The sequence below is a fragment of the Adiantum capillus-veneris genome, chromosome 7, assembly GCF_014529385.1.
Source record: "Adiantum capillus-veneris isolate H3 chromosome 7, ASM1452938v2, whole genome shotgun sequence".
NCBI lineage: Eukaryota > Viridiplantae > Streptophyta > Polypodiopsida > Polypodiales > Pteridaceae > Adiantum > Adiantum capillus-veneris.
The window spans coordinates 17,419,604-17,445,195 of NC_140937.1; the positions used below are offsets into that span (position 1 = coordinate 17,419,604).

The 25,592-nt window shown below is 44.5% G+C and overlaps 1 protein-coding gene across 2 annotated transcripts; it reads right to left on the reverse strand.

Moving 5' to 3' along the window:
* Positions 1-456: 456 nt before the first annotated feature.
* LOC147453496 (ribosomal protein L29 family protein) lies at positions 457-24,534 on the reverse strand. 2 transcript variants are annotated; one of them, XM_086515675.1, is made up of 3 exons: positions 24,333-24,525; positions 23,650-23,807; positions 457-758 (listed from the first exon to the last, which is right to left on the reverse strand). In XM_086515675.1, the coding sequence occupies exons 1-3, from the start codon at positions 24,460-24,462 to the stop codon at positions 651-653; spliced, it is 396 nt and encodes a 131-aa protein (XP_086371801.1). In that variant the 5' UTR covers positions 24,463-24,525; the 3' UTR covers positions 457-650. The 2 variants fall into 2 exon arrangements, with proteins under 2 accessions (XP_086371801.1, XP_086371802.1); XM_086515676.1 differs by lacking the exon at positions 457-758 and adding an exon at positions 23,433-23,489 and having other exon boundaries at positions 24,333-24,534.
* Positions 24,535-25,592: the final 1,058 nt, after the last annotated feature.

Below are 25,592 nucleotides of genomic sequence, written 5' to 3' on the forward strand. Positions count from 1 at the left end.
TAAAGGTGTGGAGAAGACCCTAAAGAATCAGGACACGGGAAAAGGTACACGTAAATGGGGTTGAATAGGAAAACCAGGAGCTAATATCCACAGGGGAACCACATACATCGGCCTGCACCACCTCTCCAGCACCAAGGGAGGCACCAAGAAGATAAATGACCTGCTTGGCTTTCCCCACTAACCAGTGGCTAAACCACTGGATAGCATCCAGACCACGAAGACCAGCTTGTGCGGAAGACCTTGCCCATCAATCGTTAAAAAAAAACCTGGAACTTGCAAAAAAATCTTCAACGCAACAGGACAAGTAAATGACAAAACCCGCAACAACAAACTTGCATACACATCTTCACGATTGTAGAAGTAGATGAATAACTGCCTGGCATAAACATCTCCAATCCGTGGAACAAAGCATTAAGCCCCCATGCCACCACTAAACAACATTAAACTGCACGCATCTTAAAAACGAGCTTCAAATGCTGATTAAACAGGACTTTTTCTGCTTTTTTACAATCAGTCCCAACCTACAGACGAGAAAAGTTCCCCAACAATCAATTTCTTGGAAAGGAATTGATAGGCAATAGATCAAAATCTGTTGTATACAACCAGACAAACATTAGATTTCCAGAGTATCCTTTTTCCCTCAGTCCATCCTACAGGGCATTTATTAATTTTTTCATGTCACTTCTCTTCCTCAAATTTGGTTCTTTTATAGCTCTCTCTGTCAGCACTTGCTTCAGCCGGCACATTGATACTCTCACCTGCAAGCACCAAATTTTCAATTAGCCATATCAAAGCCTGGCAGCACAAAAACAAGGAACATCGAGCAAATCAGCTTTCTTTTGAAAGCCTGCATAAGATCTCGGTACTTAACCATGTCCCACGTGAAACTAGCCAAGTCAAAATAAGAGATAGCAAGCAATGGCCCAACCAGTTGTCAAAGTCGAATAAAGCTAAACATAAGAGATCGCAACAAGCACAAAGAGCATAATCAATCACCTGGGGCAGAGATCTTTCCCAAAAAAGGCAACCCTGGATGTTTATAATCCATAATGAGCCAGCCTAAAAATAACATAAACATCCTTTAACAGTTCAGTTTTAAGGCGCTCAATGATACGCGCGTAGAGGGTGGCGTTAGAGGCTCCCTTCCCGGCAGCTCTTTCAAGTCCCCCTCCAAAATACTGCATACACAACTGCAGCACCATCTGCTATAACAAGCTATAATGGCAAGCAACAGAAACCATTGCTTTGATGGTACTTTGTTAATCATATGCCACATTCACCTTCAAAGGACAGTGCAAGGTATAGACTCAGGGTAGTCATCCACAAGACAATATAGCCATCAACTCCATCGTGCATAGTATTGACTAAATACTACGACACCCCAGTGGTCAGTGCATCCCTATCAATGGCTAGTTACATTTGAGAAGCGGAGTATATATTGAGCTGCACTAGGTTAAGGCAGCCCATGATTAAAAAGTAAGGGGCAACAAAAGTTCTCACCTGATTCTCTAGTGTAATAACTGCACATTACAAAAGCACAACGAGATGGCCTGCAGGCACCGTGACTACTAGCAGACTTGGCTGCATGAGTGTGAGGGAACAACCATGATAGATCCTGCTTATGAGCCTCCATTGTGCTCTGCTCTGCAGTAGACTACATGATGAATTATCAGAACCAACTGACTTGTCCATGGTAGGTGCCCATCTGTCAGGTCATCTCAAAGCTCAACTTGCCAATCTCTCTGCTCCAAGTTCTAGGCTCCGGTAGACTACATTTGTATGCCTGAAACACTCCAGTGCGAGATGGTCAATCACAATCACCTGCAAATCAGTGAAACTAAAATTCTAACCTAAATCAAGCAGTAAGGGTGCTACTCAGAGAGATGTTCTGGCATCAAAACAGCACCCCCGGAAGGTATTTACAGTGCTCAGAAGAGCATCACAAGGTTTCTCCCATGCTCTAGAAACTACAAATATGGCCAGAGTCCTCTTGTTACAGCTCTGCATGAAAAGCAACATCAACCAAAAGCATACGGGATATTCTGGAACTGAGGGCACCTTCACAAAAAAGGTCAACAAACTCCGACTCTCCCCTGCTTTTGCTCTACATCGGCGAGTAGCCATGCCTCTTCAACGAATGGCTTCGCCTTTACGCCGAAGGGTCACGACTCTACAGCAGAAGAACACGACTATTGGCCTAGAGTCATGTATCTTGACCTATGGTCATGTCTTTTCATTGTGTCTCTTCAGTTTCTATATAAGAACACCCTTGTAACACATTTCAATCAATCAACACACATTCAGTCTCTTGAGTCTTTTAGTTTAGTTTCAGTTTTTATCTAAGTTCGGTTATGAATAAACACACATAGTAAGAGTTCTTAGCAAATGTTCTCCCAGATTGCACTCCAAAACAAACTCGTGAACCGGGAATCTCTGTCCAAGACTATCGACTCAAGCATGCCATGTAGCCGGAAAATCTGGGAAATGAACAGTCTTGCCAAATGATCGGGCTTGACCGTCTTCTTTATTGAAATAAAATGAGCTTGCTTGCTAAATCTGTCAATGACTGTCCAAATGTATCGAGCCCACTTTGAGTCTTGGGAAGATCAAAAATGAAATCTGTAGCAATGCTTTCCCAGGGGCGGGAGGGAATGGGTTAAGGCTGTAAAGTCTTGGTGCCTTATGTCTGTCAAACTTGACCTTTTGGCATACTAAGCAACTGCGAACAAAGTCGTCCACATCCTTTTTGAGCCTCAACCAATAGAAGTAACACTCAACACCCTTCAAGGTGGTATCTATGTCGCGATGGCATGAAAAGGGTAGACAGTGGCACTCTGTCAAAACCTTTTCACTCAACAGCTGTGTAACACACAACATCGTTTTCCGCATCAAGTAGCCATCCCGTATAGAATAGCCTGTAATTGTCTCCCCACTCTGTATCTGGCTAAAAGTCAAGATCTATTGCGTACTGATCTATCGTGTCCTCAAAACTTCGATACTAGATCGTGGAAATAGCCAGATCTGCCACTAAGTACTTCTGTCCCTGTATATGGACTATCTAGAATTGGAACTATGATAAGATGTTAGCCCACCTCAACTGCTTTTCCGAAAGTTGCTTCTGCGACAAGAAGAGCGTAAACTCTGATGATCCGTAAAGACTATAAAATCAGCTCCAGTAAACAGTGTCGCCACTGCGTAAGAGCATGGATAATTGCCAATAGCTCTTTCTCATAAATCTGTGCTACCATCTCTAGACATGATGGCCTTCTTGCATCAAAACTGCTTCCAGACGACGACCACAAGCGTCACAATAAACTTCGAATGGCTTTTGCAAGTCGGCAAGGCCAACACCAATCCGATAATCTCGAGCAACACTGATAACCAATCTATGTTGCCGCGATGCTTGAAAGACTTGTAGCAGATGATGTCTGTGCTCTGCTTCATTCTTGAATAAAACTATAATATCGTCAAAGAAAGTGCCCACAAAAGATCGGTACTCTCTCAAAATCCTATCCATCATTCGATTAAATGTTGTTGGAGCATTCGTAAGTCCAAAAGGCATCACCAAATATTTGTATAAACCAAAGGTTGTCCAGAAAGCTGTCTTGTAAACATCCCACGGAGCAATTTGGATATGATATATGATGATATCCACTCTTCATATCAATTATGCTAAAACAAGAGCATCCCTGCAATCTGTCGAGAATATCATCAATCCTTGGGATAGGGAATCTGTTCTTGATGGTGATTTTATTGAGAGCTCTATAGTCAATGCACATCCTCCAAGATCCGCCTTTCTTTAATACTAACAATATCAGAGAACAGAAAGGTGAAGTGCTAGGTTGGATGAGACCCTTTTCTAGAAGTTCTTTTACTTGGTTCATTATTTCTTCATTTTTGGGCTCCGCTAACTCGATATGGTGGCCGGTTCGATGGTGTACATCTGGGAATCAAATCAATCGTATCGTCCTCAGGACGAGGTGGAAGTAACTCGCCTAGTAGACCTTCACAGAAACAATCAGCCTGTGTGTGCACTGTGCAAAAATTCTTGTCGTTCTTTTTCCAATTCAGACATATTTGATTCGTTGTTCATCATTCACTTCTTTCAAGATGTCACGTGCGCACTTTACTTGCGCCACGTAGACACGCTTCTGCCATAGTCTAGCATGAGTCTTAGCTTAGGATTGAGCTTGGCACCTTTGTGAGCCTCTAGCAGGACGTGCATGTCCAGGCCGGTCATAGTTGCATCCCTCTCTTGCACAAGAACAGTCAGTTCATCATGCAGGCATTTTACCGTGTGAGCCACCTCTTATAAGTCATTTTATTAAAAGTGACTTTTGGAATTCTTTTTGTAAGTTTGTCGGAAAGTAGGTAGAGCAAATTGCTAAAGATCTATAAAAGAAACCCATTGGGCACTTAGGAGAAGCAGAAGAAGCAGGGACACAAGGAGGCAAGCAACACCTCAACAGGAGCCCTTGCGTTTTCTTAAGAAGAAGAAGAAGACCCAGATCAGCATGGCATTTTCAGATTTCAGCAGGCAGCCCAACGTTTTCAGTTTTCAACCTTGACGTCGTTGTCGTCGTCGTCGTCGTCACCATGGTCGTCGTCGTCGTAGTCCCGGACTTGACGACGACACCATCGTCGTCGTCATCACAGTCACCATCATGACATAGACCAGCAGTACCCGTTGTCGACATCATCGTCTTCGACATAGACTCCATCGTCGACATCACCGTCTTCGACACAGAACCGTCGTCGATTTCACCGTCTTCGACACAGAAACATCGTCGACTTCACCGTCTTCAACAAAGAAACGTCGTCGACTTCGTCGTCGTCAACAAAGACCCTTAGTAGCTCGTAGTCAACTTCGTCGTCTTTGACATGGACCTTGTTGTCGACCTCCCCGTCTTCGACATAGAACCCGCAGTACCCGTCATCAACATCATCATCTTCGACATAGTCCCCTTCAGTACCTCAGTACCCATTAGCATTAGCATCTCAGCATTTAGTCATTGTAGCAGCATTGTGCAAGAATAAAGAAAGTACTTGCTCTCGCAACATTGTAAGGGGTCCATTGAGGGTTGGGACCCGACATCCCTGTGTCATCTCTTTTCTCTCTCTCGTCGTCTCTCTTTCTGTCAGTTCAGTTCAGTTCTTTCAAGTGAAGTAAAGTGTCCCTTGTGTTTGTGTGCGGAGTACTAGATCCGAGCAAAATCCTTATTCTCTTCCGCTGCACCTGACATTGGTATCAGAGCTCTGTGCGTGCTTCAGCTTCGCAAACTCAAGGGAAGAACCATCAAGAACGTAAAGAAGAACCCCAAGTACCAAGAACCTCAAGAACTCAAGAACCCCAGAAGAATTAAGAACCTCAAGAACCCAAGTTGAACCAAAGAACCCAAGAAACCTCTCTCTGTTTTTTTTCCTGAAGAATCTTTGAGTCCCGACCATGGACTTACAAGATCCCATCTTCATTGCCATGTCTTTGAAGAAAGATCGACATCGGATCCACGAAAACCCAGATCTTGAGTACCAAGATCTCCTAGCTTTGTATGTGGATATGGAAGGAGTTGGAGACCGGATCCCTAACCTCTTTTGCATTCTCATTCGCATGTAGCGTGCATCCATTTCCCTCGTCATTGAACCTTTGAAAAGGACTCCGGAACCAAACCTCACTCCATCAGCACCGGTAATGTTTTAACCAAAGTCAGTGTTCGGGAAACAGCTCTTCATACAGCAGGCAGAGTCAACACTATCTGGTATAGAGCCCATGCTGATATTCGGCAATCGTAGTAAGGCTGGACAGTGACCCTTACACGGTGTTTGCATCGCCATCAGTATCCATAGCATTCGTAGTACCATCAATCCTTGGTTTCGGAGGAATTTTCATCGGTGATGCATCCACAGCATCAAAAGTACAGATAGAAGTTCGACAACTATGCCTCACTTTTAACGGGGGGGATGTCGCGTGCGCACTTCACTTGCGCCACGTGGACACGCTTCTGCCATAGTCTAGCATGAGTCCTAGCTTAGGATTGAGCTTGGCACCTTTGTGAGCCTCTAGCAGGACGTGCATGTCCAGGCCGGTCATAGTTGCATACCCTCTCTTGCACAAGAACAATCAGTTCATCATGCAGGCATTTTACCGCGTGAACCACCTCTTATAAGTCATTTTATTAAAAGTGACTTTTTGGAATTCTTTTTGTAAGTTTGTTGAAAAAATAGGTAGGGCAAATTGCTAAAGATCTATAAAAGAAACCCATTGGGCACTCAGGAGAAGCAAAAGAAGTAGGGACACAAGGAGGCACGCAGCACCTCAACAGGAGCCCTTGCGTTTTCTTAAGAAGAAGAAGAAGACCCAGATCAGCCTGGCGTTTTCAGATTTCAGCAGACAGCCCAACGTTTTCAGTTTTCAAGCTTGACGTCGTCGTCGCCATGGTCATCGTCATCGCAGTCCTGGACTTGACGACGACACCATCGTCGTCATTGTCACAGTCACCATCGTCGTCGACATAGACCAGCAATACCCGTCGTCAACATCATCGTCTTCGACATAGACCCCATCGTCAACATCACCGTCTTCGACACAGAACCGTCGTCGACTTCACCGTCTTCGACACACAAACGTCGTCAACTTCACCGTCTTCGACACAGAAACGTCGTCGACAAAGACCCTTAGTACCTCGTCGTCGACTTCGTCGTCTTCGACATAGACCTCGTCGTCGAACCTCCCTGTCTTCGACATAGAACCCGCAGTACCCGTCATCGACATCATCGACTTCGACATAGTCCCCTTCAGTACCTCAATACCTAGCATCAGTAGCATCAGTACCCATTAGCATCAGCATCTCAGCATTTAGTCATTGTAGAAGCATTGTGCAAGAATAAAGAAAGTACTTGCTCTCGCAACAGAGGAAGGGGGCCCTTGAGGGTTGGGACCCGACATCCCTGTGTCGTCTCTTTTCTCTCTCTCGTCGTCTCTCTTTCTTTCAGTTCAGTTCAGTTCTTTCAAGTGAAGTAAAGTGTCCCTTGTGTTTGTGTGCGGAGTACTAGATCCGAGCAAAATCCTTATTCTCTTCCGCTGCACCTGACACAAGAAGATCGAGTAAACAAAAAAACTGGACTTCATTAATTTGGAAATGGCCGAAGCGATACAAGTGGGACAGACTCGCCCTTCAATTTTACATCAAGTACAATTTCTCGGCCCTTCTCATTCTTCAAAGTCGCTTTCTTGGCCCTATAATCGACCACTGCACTGTTCTTGTGGAACCAAGGGATTCCTAGGAGGACGTCACATCCTTCCAAAGGCACGATGTAAAAGTCCTCGTGCCCTAAATACGCTTGACAATGCAAACGAAGTTTGCCAATGACAGGTGTAATGGCAAACATCTCGTCTGGGTGCTGCTAGAACAGCTTCTGCCTGTGGTCCCATTTTGTTGGGCGTAATTCTAAGTCGAGCCGCCAATTCAAGTAAAATGAAGTTGGCCTTGGCTCCTCCGTCAAAAAAGACGAGGGCTTCTTGATCTCGTACTTTGCCCCATGCGCAACAAAGTTCTGTGCTTTCATCCATATGATCTGGGTCGGTCCCCACACAATCTAGTATCAGTCTTGCTTTTATCTTTCCTATTCTACCACATTCTTCGGCTACTCTGGAACTCTCTGGCCTGTCTTTTGATGGTGCTCTGTGTGCCTTTTTGGAGCACCATGTGGCAATATGCCCTGGTTCGCCATAGTCAAAGCACTTGCCTTCTTTGAGATACTCATATTTCTGGTCCTCCGTCAAACGAGGACGACTATCTTTCTTCTTTTGGAATTTCTTCTTCCTTTTGTTATCATTGGTCGAATTTTGTCCGGCCCTTGGCGTCAACTGTTGATTTGTGGGGTAAGTCAAGTTACCCGAATGCATAGCAAACCCTTGCTTAGCATGTCCCATCAGTTGTTAGATGGACTCGAATTTCTATAGGAAACAGTAATCTCGAATCTCCTTAGGGAGTCTACAACGAAACCGCTCAATTTGCTGCTTAAAACTGATCTTTTTGAAGGAAGAGGCAGGTAGAAAGGCATCCCAAAACCTTTTGCAGAATGAATCCAAAGTGTCTCCCTTAGTCATCCGAAAATGATTCCAGGCTGTAATCACATCGCACTCGTAATCTTGAGTGAGCCAAGAGGAAATAAAAAGTCGCTTGAATTTGAGTCACTTGGTCGGCGCTTCTTTTTGTAAGAGAAGAGTGGACCATAATGTTCGAGCGTTTCCTTTCTGATAAGATGCCGCCCCCCTTCTAATCTTTGAGTGCTCGGAGTAGCACCCTCCAGAAAAAGCTATGTCAAACTGCTGAATGAAGGCAAGTGCTCTGTGGGCATGTCGAAACCCTGAAAAGGTATCGAACTTATCCACCTTTCTTGAATTGTTTGATCTTCTTATTCTTGTCGTCAAGAAGGTCATATTGATTTGCTCTGTAAAAATGCTTCCTCTTCGAATAGAACATCTGGTCCTCGGAGTTCGAACTCTTAGAAGAGGATGAATCCTCGTCAAAACTGTTAGAAAAGTGTCGGGATCTGCGGTTGGGTCTTCTTTTCTTGCCCTTTTTGTCCTCATCACTCGAATTAGAAGAGGTTGAGCTATCCGAACTGTCAAAAGAAGATGAGGACGAATTGGACAGTCCTTTGAAGCGTGCATGCTTCTTTTGTTTTCTTGCTTTTGCAAAAAAAGATTGACGACCCAAATAACCAGGGTAGTCAGCTCCCTTGTTGCGTTTCTTCGGTTGCTTCTTTGCCCCCAAAAGTTGGTTGACTCGTCTTTCGACAACGTCGTCAAGTTCATCAAACATCCATGGGACAGGAGGTTTCTTGAGGGCTTACTTTAGTGGGGAATCGATGGCTTTCTGCCATCGGATATGCTCTTCATCGATCGGGTGCCAGGTCAAAAATTTGGCTGCGGATCCTTTGCAAATTGGAGCATCTGCTTTGCGCAATCATCAACTTGCTGCTGACGCTGCATCACCATTAGTTGACACTTCGTAGGCCCACATGGCCATATTCTTTATTTGCTATTCCATTTGAATTTTCCGAGCTCTCTCTTGTTCTAGAAGTGTCGGGAGGGTTGGTTTGATTCTTGCGAGAATCATCACCTGAATCCATGTGTGTCGCGGGAAAAGGGATCGGATTTCCCAGTAGAAGAGAAATCGGCTAAGCTCTGATACCACTGTAACAGACTTGGGTATCCCAAGTCGAGAATCTGGCACGACACACAAGAGAATCACTTAAAAATACTTCACACGTAAATCACAGATCAATTGAGTCGACACGGCCCGGCGTAGTTTCATGCCCAGAGAGATTGGCCCAAAGACTCGTGCCCCTTTTGGTATTTATTGTTTATATTAATGCCTAAGCAAAGTTACAATGCCCGCGGGTCCTCTATGCTCGAAGGCTCGTCAGTAATCTAAGCCAGAGAGTGGCCTGTAAAGTGTGAGCTTTGTCCTAAAGTGTGAGTCAAGGAGAGGAGAGTGGATTTATCCCACATGCTATGGAGCAAGGCTGTAGAGCTACTTAAAGCTCATTTCATGAATGAATAAACACAACTCTATTTTGCACTTGTCTATGGTGAGCTTGTGCTAAGCTAAGTCAATACTCAAGATTGTGTTTGAGTCCAAGCTAATTCTATCTTGGAACCTAATTCACTTGAGTGATGATCTTGCTTACACACACACTCACGCATTGACACTGTTTCTCTTTCATCCACCATAGCTAGCTCGATCCAATTCCTAACATTTGGTATCAGAGCTACGGTGTGCTAGCTAGGATTGTTGTACTTTTGTGTGTTAGTTTGATTGGCATCTCCTAATCATCATTAGGATCCTTGGTATTTCTCTTCTTCTCTTCCCATTGCATACCTTGTGACTAATTAACATCAATTAGTCAGTGTGAGCATGTTCTTGGGTTTGATTCCCTTGGGCCACTACTCTCCTGGCTAATCCTGAGGTTAATTAGTATTATGCTTAATTATTAGGTGTTTCTCTCAATATTTTTCTTATCATTTTTTGTGTTCCATTACTCCCAAGTACGGCACTACCTTGCTTTGTCACTTATGAGCATCCATAGCCGATGTCATGAGCTTCGCAATGTATCCTCTCATGCTCCAATTGGACATCTCATGTGAAAATAATTGCTTAATTAATTTTGAACTTTTTTGAGATTTTATGCTACTATTTCTCTGTATTCTGCGGCAGGGAAGTGTGTTTAGGGGGGGGGGGGTGTGTGTGTGTGTGTGTGTGTGTGTGTGTGTGTGTGTGTGTGTGTGTGTGTGTGTGTGTGTGTAAAGTTGATGCATTGAATGCTCAAACACTCTCTGCTGGACCCGCGAGAAGGAACCCTATTATAGGGTGTTGACCTTTAAGGGGCCCATCCTAACCCTTCTCCACTTCTCCACTGGCGGACCTCAGCGTGGCGGTAAAGCGCGTTGAAGTAAATTTTCGGGTCCAAATGGACCCCGGCCGGTCGCACCAAAGCTAGGGAGTCCCCGGGCGTCCGTTCCTACCCCCGCGTGCCCGAAAAATGGCTGACTGGCTACGTCCGACCGGCGCCTGCCCGTGCTGCACTGCTTGTGCCGCCCAGCACCCTTATGGGGCCCCGCTTCCCACAACCCGGTTGCCCAAAACAAACCCCTAAGAAGAGCCTGTTCTTGTGAGCTTGCTGCCTCAAGCCTCCGAGAGCTTTTTAAGAGCCTGCTCCCACGGAGTAGCAATTCCAAGAGCACCCAAGCTCAAGGCCTTGTTCCCACTGTGTGGGCAGCTCTCCCAAGCACAAACCCAAAAACTCTTAACTCATTTGTACTCTACACCCTCTCAAGTCACTCTAACCCCCTCAAACCTCAAAGATTTTCAAAGCCTCTACACCGGACTTCAAAGGCGTCCATCAAACAAGCATCCGAAAGCTTCCGCACCAAGCATTCAAAAAGGGATCACTCCTCGTCGGCTTGGCTAAATATCAAAGCAAAGCAAAAGAAGCATTATTTCTTTCTGAAGAGGGGCTTCACCGACAGTGAAGAGGAGCTTCACAAAGAAATAGAACTTACTCTCTTTCTCATTAAAAATTTTCAAAATCTTGCAGCCAAGCACAATAACTTGCAAATAAATATCGTCTTTCTTTATTTGTGCACCGTGTAAAGAGGCAAGGCACTGGCTAGGAGAGTCTCCTCAGCTAAGACCCCTCTATTAGCACAAATGGGGGACAAGGGAATAGAAAAATTCAACGGGGTAGGGTTTCACACCTGGCAAACGAAATTTAGAGGTTACCTTATGAAAAAATGTTTGTGGTCTGTCATCAGCACTGCCTTCGAACCCGATGGAGTGCACACTAGGACATCTACACTCATAGCAAGTGCACAGAATTTGGCCAAAGACGAACAAGCGTTGGGAATCATCATCACCTCGTTGCATGACAACTACGTGCATTTCATAGATGAATGTATGCATGCACATGATGCCTGGCATGTCCTAGAAAGTAATTTTGGAGCTAGGGCCAAAAGAAGCAAAGTTAGTCTTAAAAAACAGCTTTACAAAGTTATTATGATTGAAGGGGAGGACATTGCTAGCCTAGTGAATAGGCTTAAGAGCATTGTCACGCAACTCACTTACATCCAGGTTGAAGTACCATAAGATGACAAAGTGGCCATACTATTAAGTGCACTTCCACCTTCTTATGACCACTTAGTCACAATTCTTCAAGAAAAAGAACCAACGCCACCATTTCAAGATGTCATTAACTCAGTCCAAGCAAAAGAAAGAAAGCAAAGAGGTTCACTCACCTCATCAGGAGGAGTTTTTATCGCAACATCTTCAAGGGGAAGATATTCACCATCGACATCAACAAACGGAAGAAAATGTTATGAATGTGGAAGAATGGGACACGTAGAGAAAGACTGCTACACAAACAAACCTTGCAACAAATGTGGTAAGAAGGGACACCCTCCTTCTCGATGCTACTCAAATGGAGGCAATAGCAATGGAGAAAGCAGCAGCAATAGAAGCAACAGCAGAAGCAACGAAGGCAAGAGACCTGACAGAGGATCAGCCCACATAGTAGAAGACAAAAAGGATGAAGACGAGAGCAATATTGTCTTTTATGAAGACCCATTTTGAAGATGCAGCCTCTCTACCTGTAGGGGAGGACTTTTTCCTGTGTGGATTTTTATCATCCTGTGTGGATATCACCATCCTTTGTGGATTTTTTCTATGTGGATTTTATCATCCTGTGTGGATATCACCATCCTATGTGGATTTTGTTAGCCTGTGTGGATTTTACCATCCTGTGTGGATACCAACTTATCATCCTGTGTGGATACCAACTTATCATCCTGTGTGGGTCATGCATCTTCAGTATCTTGTCATAGTCCAAACCTCAAGGGGAGGATTGTAAAGTGTGAGCTTCGTCCTAAAGTGTGAGTCAAGGAGAGGAGAGTGGATTTATCCCACATGCTATGGAGCAAGGTTGTAGAGCTACTTAAAGCTCATTTCATGAATAAATAAACACAACTCTATTTTGCACTACATGCTTGTCTATGGTGAGCTTGTGCTAAGCTAAGTCAATACTCAAGATTGTGTTTATGAGTCCAAGCTAATTCTATCTTGGAACCTAATTCACTTGAGTGATAATCTTGCTTACACACACACTCACGCATTGACACTATGTTTCTCTTTCATCCACCATAGCTAGCTCGATCCAATTCCTAACATGGCCCTGTGGTCTTATTTAAAGGCCCTTGGTCATGGAAAAGCGATTACATGAAAAGCTTCAAACTCAAAAGCTTCAAGTCCCAAAAGCTGGAAGCGTAGAACGCGGAATTCCATACGTTGTGCCACGTCAGCAGTCAACGCAATTTGCAAAAGTCAGTATGTTGTGCCACGTCAGCATGCCAGCGCAAATTGCGGCGTCTGTACAGCTCTCGCTAGCCTTTTTAATCTCCCTAGTGTCCCTTGGGGCCGTGTCGACACGTGCCCAACTCTTGGTCCTGTTAGTTGGGCATGCCACGTCATAATTTTGTGACAGCTAAACATGGCTAAACACATTTCGACATGAGAAAACTACCTCACACTAGCCGAGCACAGCCACAAAACAACCCTCACTCCCTAACACCTGTCCCTCGAAGAAATTGGGACCAATTGAACAAATCCAAAGAGATGCTTGAACTCTAACATGTCCTTATCCTTATCTTTATCACTCTTTAGATTGAGATGTAGATGGAGAATTAAACTCAGAAGAAAAATTTAGAGAGGTCTTTTTATTGGTACCATTCCCATTAGCATTTTTGTCTTTGCCTTTAGAGGAGTCAGTAGAGGAAAAGTTACCATTACCGTACGTTGTCTTGAGCTTACCCTTGTGCTTCATTTCTTGAAGTTGAGCCAAGCATATCACCTCTTGTATTGTCTTTGGATCACCAACTTCCATGTCAAACTTGTCGATAGTCCAATCCAAAGAGAAAAGCCTACAACCTTTCCTCATCCAAGTTCCTCGATTGTCCACCTAACTGGGACACGCGATTAGCATACAAAATCATAGGATTACCTTGTTGAGACAAAGCCCGAAAATCCTCTTTCCATCGCTTGAGATACTGTGGAGGCAAGAAGCGCGTCTTTAGATCCTCCTCGAACTCCTCTCAACTAAGCTTGAGAGGGAGAATGAGGAGAGGGCCACCTTGTGGGGGTCCTCCATCCACATCCTTCCAGGTGATGGCATCACCCGTGAGATGCATGGAAGACGAGAACTTTGTTATTGTTAAACTTTCGAACAACGGCAAAGTAAGATGTAAATTGATGCAACCAAGAATAGATGACAATCGCATCCATCTTACCGTCGTACTTACTGAACGTAATCTTCTCGAGAATTGATTCGTTGATGGTTTGTGCAGCAAAGTAAGATGTAAATTGATGCAACCAAGAATAGATGACAATCGCATCCATCTTACCGTCGTACTTACTGAACGTAATCTTCTCGAGAATTGATTCGTTGATGGTTTGTGCAGCATTGGTCGCCTCCGCCATGGTCTTGGTATAGCTTTTCATAATCCGGCTCCGATGAGGAGGAAGCGGATCGAGCTGCAAGAGAGGTGATGAGATCACGCATGGCTTCCCTCTCCTATTGTCTAACCTCCGCGTCTACCTCCACTTCAGTCTACGAGCCTCGGCTTCAGTCCACAATCGACGTTCCTTTCGCTCCGTCGCTTTCATACGCTTTGTCGTCGTGCCTCATCTTGCCACATCATCATCTCCATCATTATCCGCATCATAAAATCCATGAAATTGGGTGGCAAGGGTGGAAGGGTAGGCGGAGAACTGGTGAAGTATGGGGAGGGCTCCTTGGAGGATCCAAAGGAGGAACTTGCTCGCCTTCTGGATTGTGTGAGGTCTCCATACCGCTACAAGTCTTGACCATGCAAGGATTTCCGCCCTTGTGTTCAAGGAAGGTCGTAGACTTATCTTAGGGACGGTCATCTACCCCCTCGTCGGCGCACCAGCATGCAACACCCGGTATACACTTAGCTGCTATTTTCCAACGCTCAAGGCACACAGTCCTACGCGCAATGGCAAGCATGTTGTTCCAAGAGTGGCACGAGTGTCCCAAAACACTGCAAAACACAACCACAAACACAAGAGAGATTTTTTTTTTTGGGATTAACGGATTAGTGCAAAATCTAGAAATAGTTGACAAGATCTAGACTTTACACTTCCATAAATCTTTACTTCTTTCCTTGCTTGAATGTGTGCTACTTAGCACGAATGATGGTTCATTTTAGAAAATGAGAGAGAGGTAGAGATGTGTAGAGAGAGAGAGAGAGAGAACGACACCCGTCGTCGATGGGGTCCCAACCAACCCTCTCAAGGGCCCCCCACATCATTGCCGATGTGGTATTTGCTTTTGATTGCGTAAATGGCATGTACACACATGCAATACCTCAAATGCAAACTCTAATAACTGGAATGGGGAATGTCGCCGTAGTAACTCTGTGAAATGAAGCACCTCCGGGACTGATTTGACGCACCTTTGGATCCGTGTCACAAACTGGTGACGTGGCATGGCCTTGGACAAGTGGGACAGCAAACCCGGACACTCACTAGCTAGACAGGCCCGAAAAATGCGGAAGACAGGCTGACGTGGCAGTCCGGAATTTCCGACGCAAAATGCAGAGGCATGCTGACGTGGCAGAGCATACGGATTTCCGCTTTTTACGCTGACTGTACGGACAAATTCCGCAAAACGCGTTGATAGCTGTATATGGCAGCTTTTGGGCTAGTTGCTTTATTTTTGGAGAAGCTTTTGATTATAGCTTTTGGGGCTCTGATTTTGGGGATCCCTTGTAACCTATAAATTAGTGGGCAGGGCCTCACTTCTCAGGGCATCTGGACGCAGAGTCTGAGAGTGAGAACCCTCCCACTCTCTTGTACTTTGAACACATATTGATACAAAAAGAAATACCGAAAGGGGCGCCAGTCTTTGGGGCCAATATCTCTAGCCACGGAACTCCGCTGGGCCGTGTCGAATCAATTGTGAGTTGTGAATTGTTTTGAAGTGAACCTCTGCTGTGTCGCGGAAGAATCTTGACTTGGAGTGTCCAAGTTTGTTACAGTGGTATCACAGCACGGCCGATTTCTCTTCTACCGGGAAATACGATCCTTTTCTCGCGACACTTATGGATTCCAACAAAGAACGATCGACTTCCTCTGCATCTGGGGATACGGGAAGAGATCACGAAGAAGATTCGCATGAAGAGTACAGCCCACCTCTGCCTACTCAGGCAGAGATTGAAGAGATGGAACGTTGACAATTGGTTGACGACACGACAAAGATGATGATCAACCTTGCAAAGGACCCAAAATTTGCAAAAATTTTGACTCAGACATCCTTCGACGAGGTGCACACCCAGTGGAAGAAGGCCACAGAGCCACCCCTCAAACCGGCAATCAAGAAACCTCCTACTCCAAGGATGTTTACAGAGCAAGAATTGGAAGAGGTGGTGTCACGTGACACATCCCAACCCTATGTGTCCGTGGACAAGCTACACCACAGCAAGGTTCAGTTAGTCCGATCAATTTAGATTAGTAGTGATCTGGCACTTTTGTGAGTCTATTCGTAGACCGTGCATGCTCAGTCACTTAGCATAGATGCATATCCTCCGGTTGCACACAGCATGATCATCGGAATTCCCATCAGAATCCATTAGCATCAGTTAGGGGAATTTTCCAGTGCATTTAGCCTATTTTCCTATTTATTGGTATTTTCACTTATTATTTTTAAGTGACTTTCAAACAAAAATAGGTAGGGCAATTTTGCTAAGTTTCTATATAAGCAAACCCAAGTTAGCACTAAATGGCTGAAGAGGCAGCAGGAGCACCTTGCTCAACAGGTAACTTCTCAACAAGACCAACCCCCGCGACTACTCTGGCGTTTTCTCCACAGAAGACCTAGAGTTTTTGCATCAGATCAACCTTGGCGATTTGTGCACAGCAGATCAGCCCCGGCGTCATCACGACACAACAGGTCAGCCTAGCGTTTTGCATTTGCAGAACCCCGGCGACAGAAGGACCAATTTCAGCCCTGGCGTTTTTGGATTTCAGCAGCAAATTAAGACCGGCATTATTCACCTAAAGTGTAGCAGATTCAGCCCGTAAAGACCATCAGTTTTCAGCCCTAAGAAACCTCATTTTCAGCCAAGAAAACACAGCCAAATCAGTCAATTTCAGCCACCGAACAGTCCCGAAATTCAGCGACTAGAAGATCTCAGATTTCAGCCATCGTCGTTGTCGTCGTCGGTATAGACCAAGTTGCATAGTCCATTGCATTCGCATTGTACACCGTTGTGCAATCGAAGTAGACCACTCTCGCCAACGTGAGTGGGGCCTTCAGAGGAGGGTTTTACAAACTCTCGGGTGTCGTATCTCTTCTCTCTCCTTCTCTCAGTCTCATTCACTTGCACACACAATATCCACCCACTTTGTTTGTGACCATAGCACTCTCCCCAAGACACAAAGCTCTCTCTTTCCCTAAGAACTAAAAGGAACCTTGAGCAATAAAGATCACTAATCTTGAGAAAATACAACATTCATTCAACTGCACCTAACATTGGTATCAGAGCTTTGGGAGTGTTCTGCATTACTCAAGAAAAAAACCACAAGAACCACAAGAATTTTTTTGCTTGTTGAGATCGCACGAACCCAAGTTTACTTGGGCGTGGCGATTCCTAATCGTGTTTTGTTGAAGAGTGACAGGAATCCCAAGAAAGAAGGGCTTGTCCAGCCTCCCCTTGTGTCTCTTTTCACTCATTGAGAGCGGACCGTGCACTTAGCGGCCGGCCAATGGACGTGAGGTGGGAAAAAGCAACCTTGGTGTGAGCGCAAGGCCGCGAAGGGGTGCGCCCGCAAAAAGGAGTAGAACTCGAGTGAAGAGAAGATCCTTCTCCAACGCGATTTGCAAGCGAAAGAAAACCTCAAGAACCTCAAGAACCCAAGACCCTCAAGACTCAAGAACCTTAAGAACCCAAGTTCCTCGTGAACTTAAGAACCCAAGACCCGCAAGAACCCTAGTTCCTCGTGAACTTAAGAACCCACAAGAACCCACGATTGTAGAATGGTCATCACTCGAAGCGGAATGGATACTTCGCTTGGAGGTGATGAGCATGAGAGAGGCGAAGAAGAATTTTCCCCACCAGGAGGTTTTTCCGACCCTTCCCCATCTACGACAAAGATTGCACTAACTCCTATGGAGGAGTTGGACCAAGAAAGAGAAGCAGAAAGAAAAGCCTACGAAGAAGATATGGCAACCATCGAGCGTAAGTACCAAGAAAGAAGGGCAGCCATAGAAGCAGAATTTTATCGCGAGAACAAAGCACAAATGCAAGAGTTATTGCGACTCTTTTCTCAAGCTCAGACACAGATGCAACAGAATCGGAAAAAGGAGATTCTCTCAGTCTCTCTTTCTCCACAGCATGACACACAGGATTTGCATGATTGTGTGAAGCATGATGATGATTTGATTGACAATGATTTGCATGATGTTTTGATTGACAATGATAAGCACAATGATTTACATGATGATTTGGATGCCAATGATTTGCATAATGATTTGGATGACAATGACAAGCATGATGATTTGCATGATGAAGATGTGATTTCTCACGAGTATGATGAATTGCATGAAGATGATGTGATTGTTCACAACGATGATGTGTTAGTTGATGCTTTTTCTAGCGAAGTTAACCTCGTTGTAGATTCGATCAATCACCAAGAATCGATCTTGGCTTTCGAGTCGAGGTCCACACATCCCCCACAAGATGATTTGATAGATCTCGAAGAAGCGATCTTGGCTATCGAGCCTTGGTCCAAAGAACCATCACAGGAGGTATTATGTGTTCGCATGATTGATACGCACGCAATGTTTGAGTGTTTCATTCGTGACGGTTTCCTGTATTTTAGTCAACATCGTTATGTGATCCCTTTTACTAGGCATGACATATTGTATGTTGAGCACGTTTCTCTCATGAATGAGCACGAATGTATGCGGATTGTTCATGAAAAGTTGAAAAGTTTGTATGTCAGGAAGTCACGTTCCATGTCTCTTCCTTGGCATGACACAGTTTCCGAAAGATCACATGAAAGTATGAGCACCAAGCATGGGCATTTCCGTGGTGAATTGCCACAAATGATTGCTCTAGATCCTAAGTGAACGATTCGATCTCATTGTTTGCATGTGTTTGATGAACGGTTTGTCACTCTGTCTCTATGTTCATCGACATTGCATACACAGTCTTTAGAGAAGACAAAAAAAATTTCCTTCACTTTACATGGAATGGGTATGTTCATGGTTTTGTGTTGGAGATGGTTTCAGGAATTTTCAGCCATGGAGATTCTTGAAGATGAAAGAAGCAGGACTCTAGACAGTTGAAGCATCGAAGGAGCCACAGAAGACTTTGTGTCGCTTTCGGTGCGGCCCAAAGAAGCAAGCGTTGCAGACCTTTATGAAGTTCAAGTACCGCACGACCCAAACATCAGAGTGGGCCGGCGAAGAGTCCCTTCCAGGATTCCGGATGCTGTTGGCGATCTCCCTCGACGCCATACAGTTCGGTACCAGTACCTCACTTTGAAAAGGAGGGGATGTCACGTGACACATCCCAACCCTATGTGTCCGTGGACAAGCTACACCACAGCAGGGTTCAATTAGTCCGATCAAGTTAGATTAGTAGTGATCTGGCACTTTTGTGAGTCTATTCGTAGACCGTGCATGCTCAATCACTTAGCATAGATGCATATCCTTCGGTTGCACACAGCATGATCATCGGAATTCCCATTAGAATCCATTCGCATCAGTTAGGGGAATTTTCCAGTGCATTTAGTCTATTTTCCTATTTATTGGGATTTTCACTTATTATTTTTAAGTGACTTTCCAACAAAAGTAGGCAGGGCAATTTTGCTAAGTTTCTATATAAGCAAACCCAAGTTAGCACTAAATGGCAGAAGAGGCAGCAGGAGCACCTTGCTCAACAGGCAACTTCTCAACAAGACCAACCCCCGCGACTACTCTGGCGTTTTCTCCACAGAAGACCTAGAGTTTTTGCATCAGATCAGCCTTGGCGATTTGTGCACAGCAGATCAGCCCCGGCGTCATCACGACACAGCAGATCAGGCTAGCGTTTTTGCATTTGCAGAACCCCGGCGACAGAAGGACCAATTTCAGCCCTGGCGTTTTTGGATTTCAGCAGCAAATTAAGACCGGCATTATTCACCTAAAGTGTAGCAGATTCAGCCCGTAAAGACCATCAGTTTTCAGCCCTAAGAAACCTCATTTTCAGCCAAGAAAACGCAGCCAAAACAGTCAATTTCAGCCACCGAACAGTCCCGAAATTCAGCGATTAGAAGATCTCAGATTTCAGCCATCGTCGTCGTCGTCATCGGCATAGACCAAGTTGCATAGTCCATTGCATTCGCGTTGTACACCGTTGTGCAATCAAAGTAGACCACTCTCGCCGACGAGAGTGGGGCCTTCGGAGGAGGGTTTTACAAACTCTCGGGTATCGTATCTCTTCTCTCTCCTTCTCTCAGTCTCATTCACTTGCACGCACAATATCCACCCACTTTGTTCGTGACCACAGCACTCTCCATAAGACGGAAAGCTCTCTCTTTCCCTAAGAACTAAAAGGAACCTTGAGCAACAAAGATCACTAATCTTGAGAAAATACAACATTCATTCCGCTGCACCTAACAGGTGGTTGATACACGGATTACTCAGCTTTTTGACGCGAACAACAAAGCCAAAAAGCACGAAAAAAAGCAAAAGAACTGACTTCCCGAGTTATTTGGGTCGTCAATCTACTTTTGCCTTGGCAAGAAAGCAGAAGAAACGTGTGCAATTTAAAGTAGTATCCACTTCTTCTTCTTCTTCTTCTTCTGACAGTTCTTCTAGCTCTTCTGACTCAAGCGAAGAAGACAAGAAAGGGAAAAAGCGAAGCAAAAAGCAAAGCTTCGAAAAGGACAAGAAAAAGGCAAAGAAGCCTAAGTTTTGCCCAGTTTCTGACAGTTCTACAGAGGACTTGTCTTCAGATAGTTCGGACTCCGACGATCACAGATTTTACACAAAGAAGAAGCATTTCTATAAAGCCAACCAGTATGACTTCCTCGAAGATAAAGGCAAGAAAGTTTGAGAATTTAAAGAAGGTGGACAGTCAATTAAGTTTGACACTTTTTCTGGATTCCGAGATGCTTCGAGGGCTTTGGCCTTCATACAGCAGTTTGATATAGCTTTCTCTGGAGGGCATTACTCAGAGCACTCCAAGATTCGAATGGCTACCTCTTTCTTCAAGGAAAATGCTCGAACATGGTGGTCCACCCTTCTATTAAACACGAAAGCGCCAGTTACATGGCTAAAATTTAAAAGGCTTTTTATTTCTTCTTGGCTGACTCGGGAGTACGAACAAGATATATGAACTGCTTGGAATCATCTTCGGATGACCAAGAGAGATTCTTTGGACGCATATTGCAAGAGATTTTGGAGCTCTTTTCTACCAACTTCTTCATTTAAGAAGATCTTGTTTAAAGAATAGAATAAGCGGTTTTACTGCGGACTTCCTACAAAGATCCGAGATCACTGCTAAGAACAAAAGTCAGATTCTATTCAAGAACTGATGGGTCATGCGAAACGGGGTTTTGCCATACATTCAAGCAATCTGACTTACCCCACAAATGAGATCATGACTCAGAGAACCGAGCAGACTTCTAATAATGAAAGTAGAAAGAAGAAGAGCCCCCACGAAAAGAAAGATAAGAATGCACGACCCCGGCTCACTCTTCAGGAGAGAGCCAACTTCATCAAAGAGGGAAGTGTTTTGGATGCGGGGAACATGGGCACATCTCCACGAAGTGCCCTAAAAAGGCACAGAAAGAACAAGATGAAGAAAGGCCAAAGAGTTCAAAAGCAGCTAAGGAACGTGGACGAAAAGGTAAGATGAAAGCAGGATTGGTTCCAAATTGCATGAGTACTGACCCAAGCATGATTGATGAAAGTACAAAACTTTGTCGAGCTTGGGGCAAAGTGAAAGATCAAGAAGCCCTGGTTTTCTTTGATGGAGGGGCCAAGGCCAACTTCATTTCACCTAAATTGGCGGCGTGGCTCAAAATTACACCCAATCAGATGGGACCACAAGCAGAGGCACTTCTAGCGGCACCAGGCAAGGATTACACCTGTCATTGGCAAACTTCAATTGCATTGTCAGGGGTATTTGGGGCACGAGGACTTCTACATAATGCCCTTGGAAGGTTGTCATGTCCTCCTGGGAGTCCCTTGGTACCATAAGAACAACGCCATGGTCGATTATCGGATCCCTTGTAACCTTTAAATTAGTGGGCAGGGCCTCACTTCTCAGAGCATCTGGACGCAGAGTCTGAGAGTGAGAACCCTCCCACTCTCTTGTACTTTGAACACAGATTAATACAAAAAGAAATACCGAAAGGGGCGCCAGTCTTTGGGGCCAATATCTCTAGGCACGGAACTCCGCCGGGCCGTATCAATTGTGAATTGTGAACTGTTTTGAAGTGAACCTCTATTGTGTCGCGGAAGCATCTTCACTTTGAGTGTCCAAGTTTGTTACAATCCATCTCGACGTGGGGTTGCACATGGCCACCAAGCCGTAGATCTGGGGCTGAATTGCGCTCCCGATGTGAGAGAAATGAAGGGCTGATGGCTGGCTACAAAACGTAGCAAATCTGCCGCGGAGGCTCGATGGGCTACCAAAATGTCTAGGCTGCAGCAAGGAGGTTAGCGTTAGTGGATGCGAGGCGTTTTCGGCGAGGGAACTAGGCCAAACACCAAAACCCTGGGCTGCTGGCTGATCCGACGATGTGCTTGCAAAACGCCGGGGCACTGCTAAAAGCAAAAACGCTAGGCTGATCTGCAAGCGCTCCAAATTGATGAAAAAACGCTATGGTTGTAGGTTCCTTTGTACTGACTTTTTAGGTGCCAAGTTGGGAAAATGTGCAAATGTGCGCATATATGAATTTCAGGCAATAACTCACTAATTTGTGAGCCATTTGACAAAAGAACTAGACCCACACGTTCCTCTAGCCTCGACCTACATGCACATCATGTCAGATGGCCACCAAAATGTAATAACATTTGTCAAAACCCATGTACAAACCATTTATGCAAGAGGGTTCAAAAACTGGAAAACCTAATCTAATAGACTCGTCCGGACACGTAGGTCCTACAAGCAAGCTCCCAAAATACTGGTACTAATCCTCCTAGGATTTTAGACACCCCTATCTAGAGATATGTATTGAATTGGCTTTGGAAGTCAATGAAGCATGTCCACGTGGCACACAAAGCCATGTGCACGTGACAAGATACAACACAAGGAGCCTCTCTACAATCTGCAATCGTGCACTCATTAGTAGAGTGCTCCCAAAGCACTAAATATAAAACCACTCAACATGCAAAAGCAACTGCTAACAAAAGCTCGCACCCCAAAAGTTGGCACCAAAAACGTCAAATGATTTCATAATTGGCCAAAAAGCAACCCACATCACCAACATCCGTACTATAACAAGCTTGGACACCCAAGCAAGAAATCAATAGCAACACATGAACAAAAATCAAATTGAACTGAAGAGAGAGAGAGAGAGAGAGAGAGAAGTCGACATGAAGCGACAATGTTCCGTTGCCCCAAAGCCTGGCACCCTTTCGGTATTTCTTTCTTGATTGAAGATCACAAAGTACAACTACTCGGAAGTATAGACATCTTCATTCTTGGCACCATTCAAGTAGGATTCTAACATCTCACTAAAATGGGCATATTAATCATTATTAAGCATTTTATAGCATAGTGCCCTCCCTTATCGAACAAACTTACCCTTTTACGTCATGCTAGAGGTAGGATGCATGGGGACAAGACCTACGAACCACACATAATACCCACATCATCTTGCCACTCGTCTCGTCTCATAGGACAATTTCACCACCTACAGAAGGCCATGATTAGACAAATTGGGAAGTGCATACTCTACAAACCAAATGGACTGATAAATCATATACCCAACAAAATGATTATCACGTCACGGGGACATAAAGCTTCCTACTTCCAAAAGCTGGTAAAGCCTTCAAAGCACAAAAGTGGATTACCTTTGGCATTCTCTCTGGATTAGGAAAGTTCATGTTGTGGGAGGTCAAAATCTGCTTCTGTGTCAGAAGCATATTCTTCTCTTTCACCAGGACATACCAGAGTTTGTGCAGATCCTCCCAAGATTTAAGGCGCAACTCTTTTGCTCTCCAAGCTCTACCTGCAACAAACCCCAAAAAAATAAAAAAATCAATATAAATATATAAAAAAATTTAACACAATTCTAAATTTCAGGGTGCTTGCAAATCACGCCAATTCAGGCATTCGATCCAACAGCACTGAAAGTGCATAACTGCAGACCAAAAAATAGGCACTAAATGTGCATAAATGCAGGCCAAAATTTCAGAAGAAGGGATAACTGCGACATAGTGCAAAGAGAAATCAGACATTATTCATACGCCTTGCTGCTGCATCTCTCATTCAGCTGATTCCAGAATGATGCTTCCGATAGAAATTCTGTGTGGATTCATCTCCTCTCCGGATGGTGCATGTCTTTACACTTTTTACTAGTGATCTCTCTCTCTCTCTCTCTCTCTCTCTCTCTCTCTCTCTCTCTCTCTCTCTCTCTCTCTCTCTCTCTCTCTCTCTCTCTCTCTCTCTCTCTCTCTCTGACAGAGTTGCCTGACAATATAAACTGAAGTAGAATGCAATTATGGGGTGACACACACAGATTGAAGAGGCAAACCGTAAACAGGAGGCTTATCGAACTCGGGCCCGCGTCCAAGTTCAAAGAAATCTTGAAGGCCCGCCCTGAGCTTGTGGGAAGCTGTGGAGGACGCTACAACAGGCCGACGAAACACCCTCGCCAGAAACATACTTCCCGTCTTCTACCGTAGCCCGCTACTCAGCATTTCTTCATTACATCGAAGAATTCTGCATATTTCACTTGATAGGAACCTTCACTTTAAAATTCACTTAATAGTGAATAAAAGGTTCAAACCTTCCAAAAGGATAACCCTCTAAGGGTCCTCAAGAGTCTGCATATTTCACTTGATAGAAACCTTCACTTACATTACCCTTTAGAATTTAACGAGCGAGACTCCCACCGCCTCCGGCAACAAAAAGAGGGAAGTTATGCTTTTGTAAAATACATTGAATAAAAGAAAAATAAGAATTTATATCCTTCAAAACTTTCCATCCACAATACCATTGCGAGTGAACAAATACCACTTGCCTTCATGCTGCAAGAACAAATGATTGTGTGTGTGAAGAGAGGCCCTCACTTACCTAGAGCTTCTTTGTGGACTACCCATGTTGAACATACCATATCGAAATCTTGTCAACAACTTGTTGGGAATATCAATGTACTCCAAGAGACAACAGTCCAAACATGACGTTTGATAAACATTTTTTTGTGCTTTCAACGTGTTTAAAAACCATACATTTTTATCCAAGATGCCTTTACTAACAATCTCATCATGGATTTGTTAGCCACTATAACTTCTTCAATAATGCCACGTCCCTTTCAGGTGGAAGCATAGGTAATTCCATCCATAGATAAAGCCTCACTTTGCATTTGGTTACAACAACCCAATCTTGCACTCAGGGTCCTACCAAGTTGGACTTATCTTGAAGACATTGTTAAGATTGATGATGCTCGGATTGGTGTAAATCTCTCTCTCTCTCTCTCTCTCTCTCTCTCTCTCTCTCTCTCTCTCTCTCTCTCTCTCTCTCTCTCTCTCTCTCTCTCTCTCTCTCTCTCTCTCTCTCTCTCTCTCTCTCGTGCGCGCGCGTGCCACCTTCATATCCATAATCTTCAAGCATCAAGAGTCAACAATATAGAGCATGTGGCATGTTTCATTTGGTCATGCATTCAAATAAAGTGGCACTATTTTTGAGAGGATATTAAACCAACAATAAATAATAAGGTGTAGTTGGAGATAAGCAATTAGGAGAGACTATCAAAAAAGCCTCAATGTCACTGCCATCTCCCATTTACCATATT

What these genes read in the sequence shown, in the direction of transcription:
- LOC147453496 (XM_086515675.1), bottom strand. Translation starts at nt 24,462, where the DNA reads ATGTTTCTGGCGAGGGTGTTTCGTCGGCCTGTTGTAGCGTCCTCCACA. An exon ending in CGATAAGCCTCCTGTTTACG is followed by an intron (nt 23,808 to 24,332) that starts GTTTGCCTCTTC and finishes GGTTTGTTGCAG; the next exon opens with GTAGAGCTTGGAGAGCAAAA. An exon ending in ATCCAGAGAGAATGCCAAAG is followed by an intron (nt 759 to 23,649) that starts GTAATCCACTTT and finishes TGGTGCTTGCAG; the next exon opens with GTGAGAGTATCAATGTGCCG.